The 14,987-nt window shown below is 39.0% G+C and overlaps 1 protein-coding gene across 1 annotated transcript in view; it reads left to right on the forward strand.

Annotated features, from left to right (window-relative positions):
- The first annotated feature begins 3,984 nt into the window (after nt 1-3,984).
- Nucleotides 3,985-14,987, forward strand: part of cacna1ha (calcium channel, voltage-dependent, T type, alpha 1H subunit a) — a 63,105-nt gene continuing 52,102 nt past the window's right edge. Inside the window, exons 1-4 of the mRNA XM_078268870.1 lie at nt 3,985-4,115; nt 4,986-5,119; nt 7,155-7,252; nt 12,160-12,325. Coding sequence (XP_078124996.1) covers nt 4,023-4,115; nt 4,986-5,119; nt 7,155-7,252; nt 12,160-12,325 — 491 coding nt within the window. The 5' untranslated portion in view covers nt 3,985-4,022. The remainder of the gene's footprint in view (nt 4,116-4,985; nt 5,120-7,154; nt 7,253-12,159; nt 12,326-14,987) is intronic.

Raw genomic sequence — 14,987 nt, forward strand, 5'->3', positions numbered from 1 at the left:
TTGACTTAGTGCATGTGTGTGTTTGTATAGTGACAGACTGGCCCATGGCATTTTCAATGTGATTGAATATGTGTTTGTTTTCCTCTTTATATTAATACTTAGAACAACACAATTGCAACTCAACTCAAGGATATCGACATTGTTTTATTGCCACCCCCCCCCAGGGCACAACAACACATGTTTTACATGCTGTAATGACTACATACACGTCAACCTCATTTGTAGACTGGTTAAATACATGTATACTGGACAACACTAGCAACAGTTGTAATCAAAAAACCTCAGAGCTGTTGTCTCCGCAGAATTACTGAATAAAATGCAACGCTCCCTTTGTGACTGAACCTGGCCACTGAACTGGACTGCCTTTAACTTACCACTCATATATGCCTGCCACAAATCCCCTGTTTTTCATACTGTACCATCTACAGCGTTAACTACTCAGATGCCCCCTTGTTTATTTCTCCCTCTCATTCTTTTTTTAATGTGTCTCTAGAGGGTAAGCTGCATTCTTTCTGCCTCCCACAGTAGCACTGCTTCTGTTAACTTGAATATTCAGCTGCTGCATATCATAGCAGTGGGAGCTTTGCACATTGGCAGAGACAGTTTTTTTTTTTGTTTTTTTTTTACAGAAATATAGCAGACCCGGCATCCCTCACTATCACAATATTAGAAACTGGAGATATGCATATACTGTAAGTATAGTGTGAGTATGTGGGACTATGAGAGTTTTATACTCAAATGGGCATTGCAGCTCTGGTTAGACATGGTTCGCCTATAAAATAACAGTACAGTTAGGTTTTAATTGATCTACATGTCTCATATTTAAGGATATCCATACCTTCAACTGCCCTGCCACTGGGCAGAGGGAAGCGTTTGTCAGCAGGGAGAATAAAGACATGGCATTTTGGCAGAGCACATTGCACACTTGTCAGGTTTGGTTAATTAAGCGGTGTGACATAGGTGAGTGGTGTCAGCCAGGGCTCAGGAAATCCTCTGTCAGACTTGCAAATGGGCCATCATACAAATGGTTTGTTGGAGGGAGCAGAGCAAAGAGAATAGGCTATTTTAAAATGTTTTATAAAATGTAAAATGCATGCTTAGGAAATTGCTTGTGGATTGCCACTTCAGACTGATTCAAATATTTAACCAATTGCTATTTAAAGGGCTCTTTGCTGTTATTATTCCCTGTCCAGAGATTATTTTAAAATGAACAAGGACATACACAATTGATTTCAGTCTCTACAGTTGATATACGCTCAAACCCACTCCATCCATATCCCGATGGTTGTATCAACATCTGTTCTTAAACCCACAGGGCGTAGAAAGCCTTATGTATGTATTCAGATGACTTGACACAGTCTTTGACACAGTCTTTGTTCGATATCCCCCCTTAGAATTGCACATAAACCCCAATTACCCTGAAAGTGGTGTGTCCAAAACTTTCTTCCCTTATACAGTATTTTGTTATATGTATTTAGTCTTGATTATTTATTTGTACAAATTTTTTCTTAAGATGAATTCATGCTAAATTTACTGACAAAGAGGATTGTTTTCCTCTCCTTTGTACAGTATGTATGAAATACATGTATGTGTCAAATTGTAAACTTAAATAAGACATTGTTTATGTAACCTGTTAGATTGCATTTTAAATTTTCAGTGACATAATCATGAAGTCTCATGGATTTCTTGTGGTTTCCATGGTATAGATATGTTTAGTCTCAAAAGTTCCATATTAAGATTGTGTGCTGTGCACTTTCATCGCCTTGTGACATCTAAGCTAAGTATTCAGTACATGAGACTGGAAAACCTGGAGTGTAGCATACATTAAAGGGTATTGCCGTGACTGTAGGAGACCACAATTACCTCTTACTCTTAACAGCCACTGGAAGAAAAAAAAGTTTTTCGCTGATACAAACTTCTGTCTTAGCCCCTGACCACAGCAGTTAGACTGGATTGTCTTTGTGCATTAATTTGCCTACAATGTATACTATACAGTATGCGTGTGTGTGTGTGTGTGTGTGTGTGTGTGTGTGTGTGTGTGTGTGTGTGAATAATGTAGAAGACAGTGGTCACCATTTGTTTTCTGCTTCAACTCCCTTTCTAATTAGGACAGTACTGTACTTCACCCTGGGAATGCTTCACTACTGCACTGTGTGTTTTTCTGGGAAATACGCCAAACTTAAGTAGAAAAACAGCAGCATTAGTGCCTTTTTTTTAGTTGAGGAGACATGATTTAAAGCTATATCCTGCTATTGTTCCCATCATTTTTCCCTTCTCCGATCTCTCTGCCTCTCACTCGTGCTCTCTTCGTACTCCTTGATTACTTGGTGTGTGTTATTTATTATCATTATGATAAAGGGACATCTGCTGATTGTATTGTAGCTGGAGATGCACAGTGATATTCTGTCCATATATTTTATTAGTTAACTTTTATAGACTGGTTTGATTTATGGTATTGCATTATGCTGCAACATGTTGTAAGTGCGGCTATAATGGATTTATGAATTTATTGACAGTATGAGTGTAACTACACTGATCCATTCTATGTGTTTGTCTGGCTGTACAGGGCATCTGTACCAGATTTGTTTTGGTTGGTTTTGATGAGAAGAAAACAAAATCGGATAAGAAGAAAGTTAGGATTTTGGAGCTAAAAAGTTTTTCAGATTTGTCATCTTTCATTTAGTCGATAGAAACAAGGGTGCAATTTTAGTTGCCATCGATGTTGCGGCACTCAAAGCACGTCAAAAGAAATTTCTAAACAAACCCAGACAGATCAAAGCTCTCTCCATAAAATGTCTATGCTGTGAGACACCAATATGGCCAAACTGTTTAGACTCCATTCCTTATAGATGGATATTACTCAAAGCTCTTATAATGTGGACAGAAAATAAATTGAAATAATAGAAAGAAAACCCATTGTTGCCTGTGCCCTGTGTAACATACTACTCTGTCCTACATAAATAATCTCATTGAGAGTCCAAAAAAGATAAAGAAAGGATAACACAAGCAAAAGGAAATCAACAAAAGATTACTCACAAGTGCTGTTTTAGTGAGGTCAGGACATTTTTATACCCCTTGAAATTGGGCTTTGTCCTTCTGGCAAGAAAGTAGCACTCGGAGGTTTTCACAAAGCAAACCGTGAGACACACCAAAGTTTGCATGCATACTTACTCTCATACTTTTCAGATCTTGCAATGGATTGCCACACATTTGTAGGCTCATAGAATTCCCCAATCCCTATATGTGATAGACATCTTTTCTCAGGAATTTACTTCCTGTCATTGATCAATATGATACAACAGGATGTACAGTAGACATGGAGCCATTAAAGTGTTTATTTGTGAAATTGTGAAAAAGCCTGTAAACAGATTAACAGCCAGTCCCACTGGGTCATTATTAGACCCATTATGTGCATTAGACTCACCCAAAACTTCTTATTGGCATCCGGCTCCAGTGTGTTGGCGGGGTGTTTGTTTACTCACATGCTCTTATGCTGGATCATGGTTGATTTTTTTTCTGGGATTTTAGCACTTCCTACAGTATGTATGTTTATACTGTAACTCTTATACTGTATATCTCATTTTGTCATTGTTTTTTTAAGGACTATAGCTCTCAGCATCATTGCTTGTCTCACTCTGCAACAGGTCAACAGGCCTGTTTGGACCATGTTGCTTGTGTGTGTGTGTGTGTGTGTGTGTGTGTGTGTGTGTGTGTGTGTGTGTGTGTGTGTGGCTTGCACCTGCCTGCCCTGAATGCACCTGTGCTGAGCATTGGAGGCGGTGTTACAGAAAAAGCCATCCTCAGCCATGATGATGCATCATTAACATCATTTAAAAGCAGACTGAGAACATTTTGTGTGCACTTTCAACTGCATCTGATTGTTTAAGTAAGATTGTTTAAGATGCTTTTCTGTGAAGTCCATTGCATCTCCCCTGGAATGAACAGTGCTATGTATAGAACAAGTCACATCCTATGTGTTTTGGCCTTAACCCTCTTCCTGCACGTGGTTCGAGCACATATCCATGCTGGTGATCCTGCTCAACTGCGTGACTCTGGGGATGTTCCAGCCCTGTGAAGACGTCACCTGTCAGTCAGAGTGGTGCCGTATCCTACAGGTCAGTGGAACACCTTCGCCCTTCGCCCAACTGGGCTCATGAGCACGTTATCTTACAGTTTCTGTGTGCTTTCTCTTGATGACAGCACATTTACCTCAGTGCTACCTATAACGGCAGATTTTATAGAAGGCTGTGCAATGTGGACACTAAACGTTCCATACGGCAATAATGGCGTGGGACAAGGTGTTGCTACCTTGGTGACATGTTTGAGGTTCTTTTACATAAACCCTTCTCACTGTAAAGTCATGTGCCCTGTTTTGGTATTTACTTAACCAGCTTTAAAAGTCAGCATTAGTTAGTAATGTGGAAAATCCAAAGGTAACATCACTCATGGGGGCAAATGTAAAGGACGTATAAGACTATTGTATTGCAAATAAGCCTGATTCATTTTCACCAGGGATTGTTTTTTTTTTTTGCTTTAAGTTGCTGTTAAGTGACAGGAAGTGCAATAACAAAAAAAGGGAAACAAATAGTAATGAAAAATTCTTTCATACTTTTTCTTTTTCTCATTTGGTTCAACATGCTCATACTGTAGTGCAATGTTGATTCCTGGCACACTGAGATGGGCTCATTATACTCAAATGCAGACATTCTTTTTTACTGTAGTAGATGTGTGTGTAAATGAATTGAGACGCAGCCATAACCATGCTAAGCCAGAGCTATTCCCTGCTGGGATGAATCTAACTAATGGAGACAATAATTTATTTTCAGACAACCTCCACTTCCACAGCTTCTTTGGAAATGTGACTTCAAATTGATGAGGAAATTTAAAAAGGACCTGACCTTTTTCTGTTGGCAAGAATTTAATTTCCTCTTGTTATTATTGTTGTAATTCTATTTGTGTTTGTTTTTCTCACCGTGTTTCTTCAGGTATTGGACGACTGTATCTTTGCTTTCTTTGCTGTGGAAATGGTCATCAAGATGGTGGCCCTGGGAATCTTTGGCTCCAACTGTTACCTGGGTGACAAGTGGAACCAGCTTGACTTCGTCATCGTCATGGCAGGGTTAGTATCCCGCAATGTATTTTGCTTATCGCCACAAATTGCCCGATTTTTCTCTGTCATCTGCAGCTAGGCAACAGCAGTCTGCTTTGAATGAAATAACATTTTGCAGAACACAAAGTAAACAATCAGACAAATGTGATTTCACAGAGAAAGAAGCATGCCGTTTTTGTGACAGAGGAGTAAATATGGCTACCCACAGCTCACACATGAATCAGGTGCAAGTGTGAATGCCTGTAGGTGTGTTTGTATATCTGGGGCCCGTTTCAGAAAGCAGGTTTAGTGAAAACTCTGAGTTTGTTAACCCTGAGATGAGGGAAACTCTGGGTTTTCTGTTTCAGAAAGAGAGGTAACTTTACCTCAGAGTCAGTTACCATGGTAACTGAGTCTGTCAACCTAACCTGGTCGGGAGCAGGTTTTCTTCAAGAAGAGACTGAGAGAAACACCAGGTTTCTCCTCACTCATTTCCTCATTCATTCATTCAGTCTGTATCAGGCGCATTTTAATGCAGTTTGTTATCTGCATGAATAAAAAAACGTATTGGTTTAGGTTAGGCAGATTATAAAACGTTATGCAAACGGCAGTTTTCTTTATAACAGTGTAGCGGATCATACTGTATTAGTAAAGCCACAGTATGCAGAGCCGTCAGAAAAGTGTGACTGTACACAAACCAGTGAGAGCCATTAAAAAGAAATAAATGATTATACATTCTAGTTCTGTTAATGATCATGGTGCTGCAGCCTCAGAATGGGATTAGTATAGCTTACTTTTTCGCCCGCAGGACTGCACCTAAATGAAATTATAGGTGTAATACAATTCCAGTTCTCACCAATAATATTAGCCTATAAGTTAAATGTGATTAAATATGAAATTAATACACTGTTAATGCTTACGCATTGACTCGAGCAGCAATTTTCTCCCACACCAATTCTCTCTCTTTTACAGCAGCCGCTGTCTTGCTTTTTTAACGAAATAATGTTAAAAAACGAGTTAATGTTCAAACTCGCTGTTTGTGCGCATGAGTATTTCCGCCGACCCGTTTGTTTGTGGTTGTTACCATGGTGAATCGTAGTATCATGGCTCCATTCATGCTGCCTTTTTATTGTGGTGGTGCACGCGCATGAACATACTCGGAGTTGATTGAACCAATTCATATCAGCTGTTCTGGAACCGAAATCTCAGAGTTTCCCATCTCAGGGTAAATCAACTCAGACATCAGGGTTAGACTCAGAGTTTGTTAAACCTCCTTCCTGAAACGGACCCCTGGTTGTCCTCACAATATCCTGTCATTGGCAAACTAGAAGTTTCCCTTACATACAGTAGTTGTGCTGTGTCTTATTTCTCTGTTTCATCCCATCTAGCGGAATAAGAGTGCAATGATGTGGATGTATGACATATATCCACATTAGGTGCACCACACTAGAATGCTGCAGTCGCCCCATATATTGTAAATTGCGTTTCTAATGGCACCATGCCATCAGGGTGAAAACAGTCAGCCAGTTAAGATAAAAGATATTCAGTACAATATTTACCAATCTGAGCAGCCTTAACAAGCACCTATCAGTAACCAAGACTAATAATTTGGAGTCTGGAGGAGTACTGTATGCTGTTGTTCGGGTCAGCTGCACACCCCGGGGCCACTATATAGGTTGAGGCGAGGGCAGGACCCAATTGGCAGCAGACATTCCTTTAGATACTCCCACGCTCCGAGGGCTGAGCCAGTATGACCACACATACTCCTCACGCAGCCAGCACAATCACAGGGCAAGTACCAGAACACAGTTGAGACCATAACTGTCTCTCTCTCTGCCTACATGTCGCATTTATGATTTTTGGGTGCTGCAGTATAGACTATACAGAGGCAAAAGTGCATTTGATTCTATGTAATTAAATACCATATGCACAGTAATTATGTGTGGCATTCTTATATTTTTGGTGTTTTAAGTTTTCTTGTTTTTTGCCTGGTGTAGATATATCTTCATGTATGTGAGTACAGAACATAAAGTAAAAACTCCTGCTTTTCTTTGAATGTCTTCAGGGTGCTGGAGTATTCTCTGGATGGCCATAACGCCAGTCTGTCAGCCATTCGTACCGTCCGAGTGCTCAGGCCACTGCGGGCCATCAACAGAGTACCAAGTAAGTCCATGTTTGAACCTTTGCAGGGATGCTTTTTTCATCAGGTCTGCAACTGATGGTTTATCTTCCTCGATTAGCGATGAGCACATTTGCTCTTTTGTTCAATGCTAACAGCATCACCACAGTGATCCACTTAACTAGCTAGCCAAAAGCCCTGGCTGTTTCTTTTCTAACGACCTGAATACATTTAGCTGGTAGGACAGAAAAACGTTCATTACAAGGTTTCAAAAGGAAGATAAAAGCATTTTCATACTTTGTCTATACTATGTAGCATAAATACTAAACGCTAAATGCTTTTGAGATAAAACATTTTTTTTTAAATATTATTTGTCATGATCAACTTTGCATAATTATCTGCTGCAAAATTCTTCCTTCCCCAATACTGACAACAATATCTTATTGTAATATACACACACCACAGGTAGTTTAACTTGTGTGAATTTTACATCATATTACATTTCTATTTTTCGACTATCCTACACAAAATGCCCTGAGGTATGAGGATTTAACCTACGCTCACTGTGCTGTGTAATGTTAGCCACCTGTTATCATTCAATTAGTTTGCGCTAAGCGCTACTGAAGCAAAACCACATGGAATATATATATATATATATTCTCACTACTTAACGGTGAGTTGACCAATGATCCAGGACTTGGATGTTTGCTTTAATCTCACTTCCAGAGCTTGTACTGTGCCAGTGCTGAGTGAGAACTTGCACATAGTTTGTCATTTTCCTAAAAGCTCTGTGACAGAAGGGGCCATGAATCTACAGCTAAAGCGGATCACTAGACAATGGTGTCATAACAATGTACAAGATTATTAACCAGCATACATTAGGCAGGCAGCCATATTTTTTTTTCAGGTTCAGGCTGCCAGTATCGGTAGCCATTTTGTTAAATACACTTTTCCTAAACAGGTGTTTACACAGTTTTTCTTTCTTATTTTCGTGTTGTACACAGCGGTTTCAGTCTGTCAACTAGTTTAGTATTGTTACTTTAACTGATTTTATGGTTAATAAAACACAATTTATAAAAATTGAATACAACATTGGATAACCCATGAGAGTATTGTGTATGTGTGTGTCTTTGTGTGTGTGTCTGTGTCTGCGTTAATAATGAGCCCGCTTCCCCAGAATAAGCCAGTTGTTAGCATGCGAAAGAATGACCCGAGATTCTTTCACATAAATAATGACGTTATATGTTTGTACAGGTGTGTGTGTTTGAGTTTGTGTGTGGGTGCTTTGGGCACTGCAGATTACCCAAAAACAATCATAGAGCATGGCAGGTTGTCTGTTTCTCTCAAGCTATCATCACAAACAGTCTCACACACACACACACACACACACACACACACACACACACACACACACACACACACACACACACACACACATACACACACACTCACACACACAGAGTATTGTTCTACCTCTGTGAGGACTGACAATTTAACATTAACCTTTGCCTTATTAATAAGCTAACAGCAGCCCCGAGAAACAACCTTTACAGCCATGGACAAGGTGAAGTGAAACTTAGATTATTGTAACAAGTTTTCAGTTTCTCACTGAAGGGTCTGACACAGGGCGGTAGATGGAGAGAAAAAAGAGGGAGAGAATTACAATGAGAGGTATTACTTGGGGCTGGAAACTCAAGGTTAGTGTAAATACAAACAGACACAAATGAAGCCCTCAGACTCATACCGTCACAGGTACACACAAAGACCTGAGGATGTTTAACACCAGCTTACTTCCTTCATTTGTTCTCTCTCCTTTTGGTTCCATCTCATCTTTTGTTTTCTTTTTCATCTGATATGTGATCAGAGATGGAGTGTTTGTGGCTGCGAGCCAGCCAGGCTAACAGCCAGGCTAAAGTTTTTCTTTCCCTACTTACCGCCTCTGTTTGTCTCTAACCATTCTGCGATCACTCTGTCTTTGTTTGTCTTTCTGCCTAAGTGGATGGGAAGTATCCATTGTCAGACAGATGTTAAATTTGTTTTTGTGCCTTAGCCTAGAAACAGTGAGCAACACTCTCCGGGCCCGACAGCAATTACTTTATAAACCACAGAAAAAACTACAGCTCCCATTTAAAAAAAAAAATACAAGAGCGGCAGCAAAGGGAGCATCATTTTAAATGAGTTTGAGCCAAGATTCTACAGCATTCATCCGTCTCTGTTCTGTCTGAGCTAGCCTTGACCATTTTAGCCTGCAAAATTCTAGGGCTTATGGGAAATGTTTTTTTGTTAAAGGCAGTCAGTGCTGGGACATGTGGGTAAGCCAGCAAACAGTTAAAGTACTGGATCTATTTGGGTTATAAATGTTAAATAATTGTTGTTCATATTTAAAGGTGCTGTAGGTAGAATTGTGAAGATCCAGGACTTTGAACATCGACAACTTCTCAGTCCCTCCCCTCCTTTCTGCTAAAGCCCAAACATTCTCCTAAGCCCCTCCCCCCACAAGGGAGAATGAATGCGTGTGCATGAGCAGTGATTGACACGCAGTCACCCATCGCCCCCCAACTACATATAGTTCTACTGGAACATAGGGTCAGTTAGTTTTATAAGTCTTACCTACTGCATCTTTAAGTTATTTATTGAAGAATGTTGTTTCCGTTAGCACAGAATTTTAATTATATCAATTTAGTTACCACTTCACTTGGAAAAGATAGCAATATGAATGTAGTTTCTTTTAGAAATTCAATTCTAATTCTTAGGAAACTTAACTTATCCCTGTAACATGACCTTCTGGATAGGTTTTCCCTTCTCTCTCAAATGCTCTCATCGACTCTGCCTCCTGTGCGTCATTAGATTGCATTAGTTTAATTAAACTTACCAGAGTGCATTGTAACTCTGGGAGTGAACATAATGTCACTCGTTTTAAATCTCTTTGCATTTTCTAACCCTGTCTGTGTCGTTCTAAGCAATGAAATTCAGTGTACTGCTAAATAACAACTCTCTACCTAAAATAGTGTGTATGGAGAAACTATTCATATTTAATGCTGAGATGTTTGTGTTTGAACAGACTTCACTGCACAGATGCCTCTATATAAGGCATCTTGTGTACTGGTTACTCAGTGTGTGCATGTGTACATTTCTATGTGCTGTATTCACACAAGTAGACAGCGATACTCTAGTGTCTCTGAGTATTGCTGTCTACCTTAAACATACACACAGACATATTCTTTCTTTTTTTCATTTTCAGTTTTTATGATGAGCTATATATGTATCAGAGTGTGTAAGGGTTTTTCATTTTGCCAAACCTTTATTTTATGAGACTTGGGGAAACGGAAAAAGAGGAAAGCCTGTTGACAGGCACATATGTTAAAAGTAGTAGATCTCAGTCAGAACACAGGATAATATGAGACAGACTGGGGATGGGACAATGATTTAAACTCGGCATTTCATTGATTTTTTTTGTTTTTTATTCCACCCCAAAGCCGTGACCACATTTCATTAGAGCTCTGGTGTGATGGATTGACCCTCACCTGCCTGGCTGTCACATATCTCACAAAAACACATTATCTCACATGCAACTCTAAGATCTGTAGCTGGTCTGTGATCAGTAAATCTTTAAGGCCTTAATCCCACATACATTGTGAAGACCAAAGCAAAAATTCATTTTAGGAGATTGCATGCTTTGCCACTATGTATAAAATATGTTCTGGACGGTAACTTTGTGGCTAATGATTGTACACAGACTCACTCATATGGATAAACACAAATAAGACGATGCGCCCTTACGCTGATGAGTCATTCCCTCTTAGCGGGGACAGTTAGTACTTCACAAAGTAACACATCAAAAATCCACCGTCAGGACACTTTCTAAACAAGAGGGGATGGAATAATATGCACATTTTGCTCCTTGCTGCCTTCAAACATGCATAAATAATGAATGATAATCTTATCCATTAGTGTCTGAGTTTGATTTCCCTCTGACTTAGTGGAAGTGCATTTATTAAGGATAATAGTATAGATAATAGCTTAGATAATATTTAGCTGCTGTCACAACATGCAATAAGAACCTTTGGTGAATTTAGTGCAGTTAAGGCCCATCCTGATAACTGTAAAACTCCCAAACCAACCAGAGCATTCTTTTGTCTTTCCACCTGTCACTAAATGATAATAGATTCAGGGAAACTTCTCCTGTAGTGGCACAGCACAAACAGTCTGGAGATGAGATTTTGGAGACTCAAAAAGATTTCAGTTTGAATATCATTGCCACGGTCAAAATTAGCAGTGACACTACGGAGTTGCCGTACTATAAGTGTGGTCATTGTGACAAGGCTGAGTCATATGTGAAAGGGGACAGCACACTTTGTGAGGGACCTCAGGGACTAGATCCCTGACTCTCCTGACGCTAAACACATATGACAAGTAGAGATGGATGCTGAACGCGTGTGGTTAGATAATACTAGCCACAAGGAAGAGTAGAGTTCAAACCCCAGAGGATGAAATACTGTCAAACTGTCACTTTCAGTATTTTCATCACTTGTAATTATATTGGCTGTGGGGATGAATCAATAGAGGTTGTCAGGGTGTGCAGTAACCAGAGGGCTAGTAGCTGATTTAAAACTCAACTATCTATCATGTATGTGAACACATAGTTACTAGGGGTGTGCAAAATAATCGATTCACATTCGTATCGCGATTCAAGCTCAATCGATTCAAAATCAATTCAATTTTTAAATTGTATGTCTACTGCAATCACATGGGAAAAGTAACTACATTTACATACTGTGAATCGTTTTTTTTAATCAAGAATCGTTTTTGAATCGAAGATCGATTTTGAATTGAATCTTGAGCCTAAAAATCGATATCGAATCGTGACATTTTCTGAATCGTGCACCCCTAATAGTTACACATAGTGAAAATTTCTGATGGTATCTTTTCCTTTTTTTGTCCCACTATGTAGGTATGAGGATCTTGGTGACACTGCTGTTGGACACCCTGCCCATGCTGGGAAATGTCCTTCTCCTCTGCTTCTTTGTCTTTTTCATCTTCGGTATTGTGGGAGTCCAGCTGTGGGCGGGGCTACTGCGCAACCGCTGCTTCCTGGGAGAGAACCATAGGATCATAAAGTAAGGAATTTGGCCTTGTGAAACAGTATTTGCATTTCCTCATTTCCTTCTGGACTGGAAGTAGCACAAATGGCTCCTAGGAAAACATTTCTTTTGTTGCACTTTGATGAGAATAGGACTGGAGTTCAGTTATTTTCCTTGAGTATACACATATGAATCCCATAAAAATAAAACCTCCCTCAGAAGTTGCAATCAATTTTTAATTTCTCCCAAACAGAAAAAAAAGTCCATCTGCCCAGCTTTGCAAATGCTGTTCTCCACACCCATATGGTGACCAGCACTGCCTCCAGCATGCACACATGGAATCTTCAAACATGCTCAGATCACTTAACTCAAACATGATGTTTCTTTCTTTCATTCTGCCCTTTTCCCTCTTTCCTTCTGTTTACTACCTTATTCCTTTTCCTCCCTCTGCTTCCCTCTTTTGCTTCCTCTTGTTAAGAGTTTGTTTTGAGTTGTCATATGGTGTATCAGTCAGATGTTGCCTCTAGCCAAAAGAACAGACATTGTAACTTGTTAGAGTACACAAACTGCATAGCGCCAAAAGGATGTAAACCACTGTATGGCTACAAGGATATAAACCACTGTATGGCCACACACACTCACATGCAGAGAGAGCAAGGAGAGAAAGACCATAAAGAGAAATGTAGATGTGGAGTGAGATAAGGCTGTAGTCTTAGCCCCATGTTATTTAATATATGTGCAATGACCTTGCCTATTATTTAAAACAGTCCAAAGCACTAGTTCTAAAACTCCTACATAAAGAAATAAAACTCCTCTTTGCAGATGATGTGGTTTTCACGTTTTAAGAATGTTTAAAGTAAAGCCTGAATATATTACAAAAAACTCAGATGTGGGCTTGAAAATGATAATATTTCAAAACAAAATAAATATATAAAAATGTACAGTAAAGAAAACCAGGCCAAGACCTAACAACTGCCTTGGACGTAAAATCAGCATACTGTAAAAAGGAAATTGTTAAAAAGAAATATTTCAAACTCCTGGAATTCAACATCTATCTGGGTTTAACCAGATTGGCGAAATAGAAGTGACCCATTTCCTTCTACACTGTGCACATTATGAAACTATTTGATAAACCTGAGCTTCCAGATTCATCTTATCTTGTAATACATAAGATACATCTTATAAGAGAAGAGCAACAGACAAACAAGCACTATCTCCCAAACAAGAGAAACAGTCATTCATGCACATTCACAGACAGAAAGAAAGATCAGAGTCACCAATTTAGCTCTGGGGATTGAAATTACGCAAAATAGAAGACGAAAAACTGCTTCAGTGTCCACAACCGCAGCAAGCCACAAATGTCACTTAGACATCCTTGAACTAATTCTGTTTTGATGTAATGGTACAAATTGTACCAGAGTTAATGTTGCTGAATCCTTCCTGTGTGTAGAGAGAAAGACAGAACAAAGAGAGAACAGCGGCTTAATATTTCATGGCCAAGGCTGCTGTGTTTTCTCTCACTAAACAAATGTCTGACCTCCATTACAATATGAGTCTCGACCATCAGTGGTGAAGTACATTTACTCAAATACTGTACTTGAGTACAATTTTGAGGTACTTGTACCTAGTATTTCGATTTCATGCTACTTTATACTTCTGCTCCATCATCATGTCAGTAAGACATATTGTAATGTTTACTTCCCTACATTTTTCTTAACTTAAGTTACTAGTTATTGTAAAGATTAGGTTTAATAATAGGAGATATATTCGACAAATAAATTATGATGTATCATTATAGGTTTGTAACAACACATTATGTAATGTATTATGTAATGAAACTTCAAAATGTAATAAATGTATACTTCATTATGTAATAACCCTGAACGCAATATGTAATAAATTTAGTGATGAAAGATAATACTAATCTACTGAACAAATAGTATATTTTTAAAACAAATTTTGAATCACCATGATTCACGCTAGAATTCATAAAATGAACATGACAGTGTTCATTTTTAATGAATGAAGACATCCATTTTGGTTGGTTATTACATAATGCACCATATTACATTTTTCGCGATAAAAAGAGTGCATCCCCTGCATTTAGTAAGAACAGCCATATTATTTCAAAATGCGGAGAAATGTATTACATATTGGGTTCAGGTTTTTATTACAGAATGCGGCAGATTATTACATAATGCGGGTGTTATTACATAATGAAGTGACTATAACATTTTGACATTTATTACATAATGCATTGTTATTACATAATAGGTTGTTACAAGGTTAAGATATGATCTGATCCCCAGGGGGAAATTCACAATCATACTACAACATTAAATCGTAATGTTATGTATCCAGTAATCATAACACAATGGAGGGGTTTCAGGAAAACATAAATAATAGGCTACAGCAACAAGCGAACGGGTTACAGGGGGAAAGGACAGGAATGGCTGGAACATAATTGGAGTCGATGAATAGACAGTCTGGTAAGATCCTTTCTCAAACTGGTTACTCCACACGAGTACTTCAAAAGTGGATGTCACTCTGCACAAAGGCACACTCACTGTTGTGGAGGGCTCTCCATTTTGAAGGGGAAGGTAAAAATAAGCAGGTAAACTGTGGGCTGCAGACCACTTTTTACCATGAGGAGGAAACAACTGTCACCATGGATACTGATAGATGCCTTGCTCGCTGC

Source organism: Sander vitreus, chromosome 15 (genome assembly GCF_031162955.1).
Source record: "Sander vitreus isolate 19-12246 chromosome 15, sanVit1, whole genome shotgun sequence".
Taxonomy (NCBI): domain Eukaryota; kingdom Metazoa; phylum Chordata; class Actinopteri; order Perciformes; family Percidae; genus Sander; species Sander vitreus.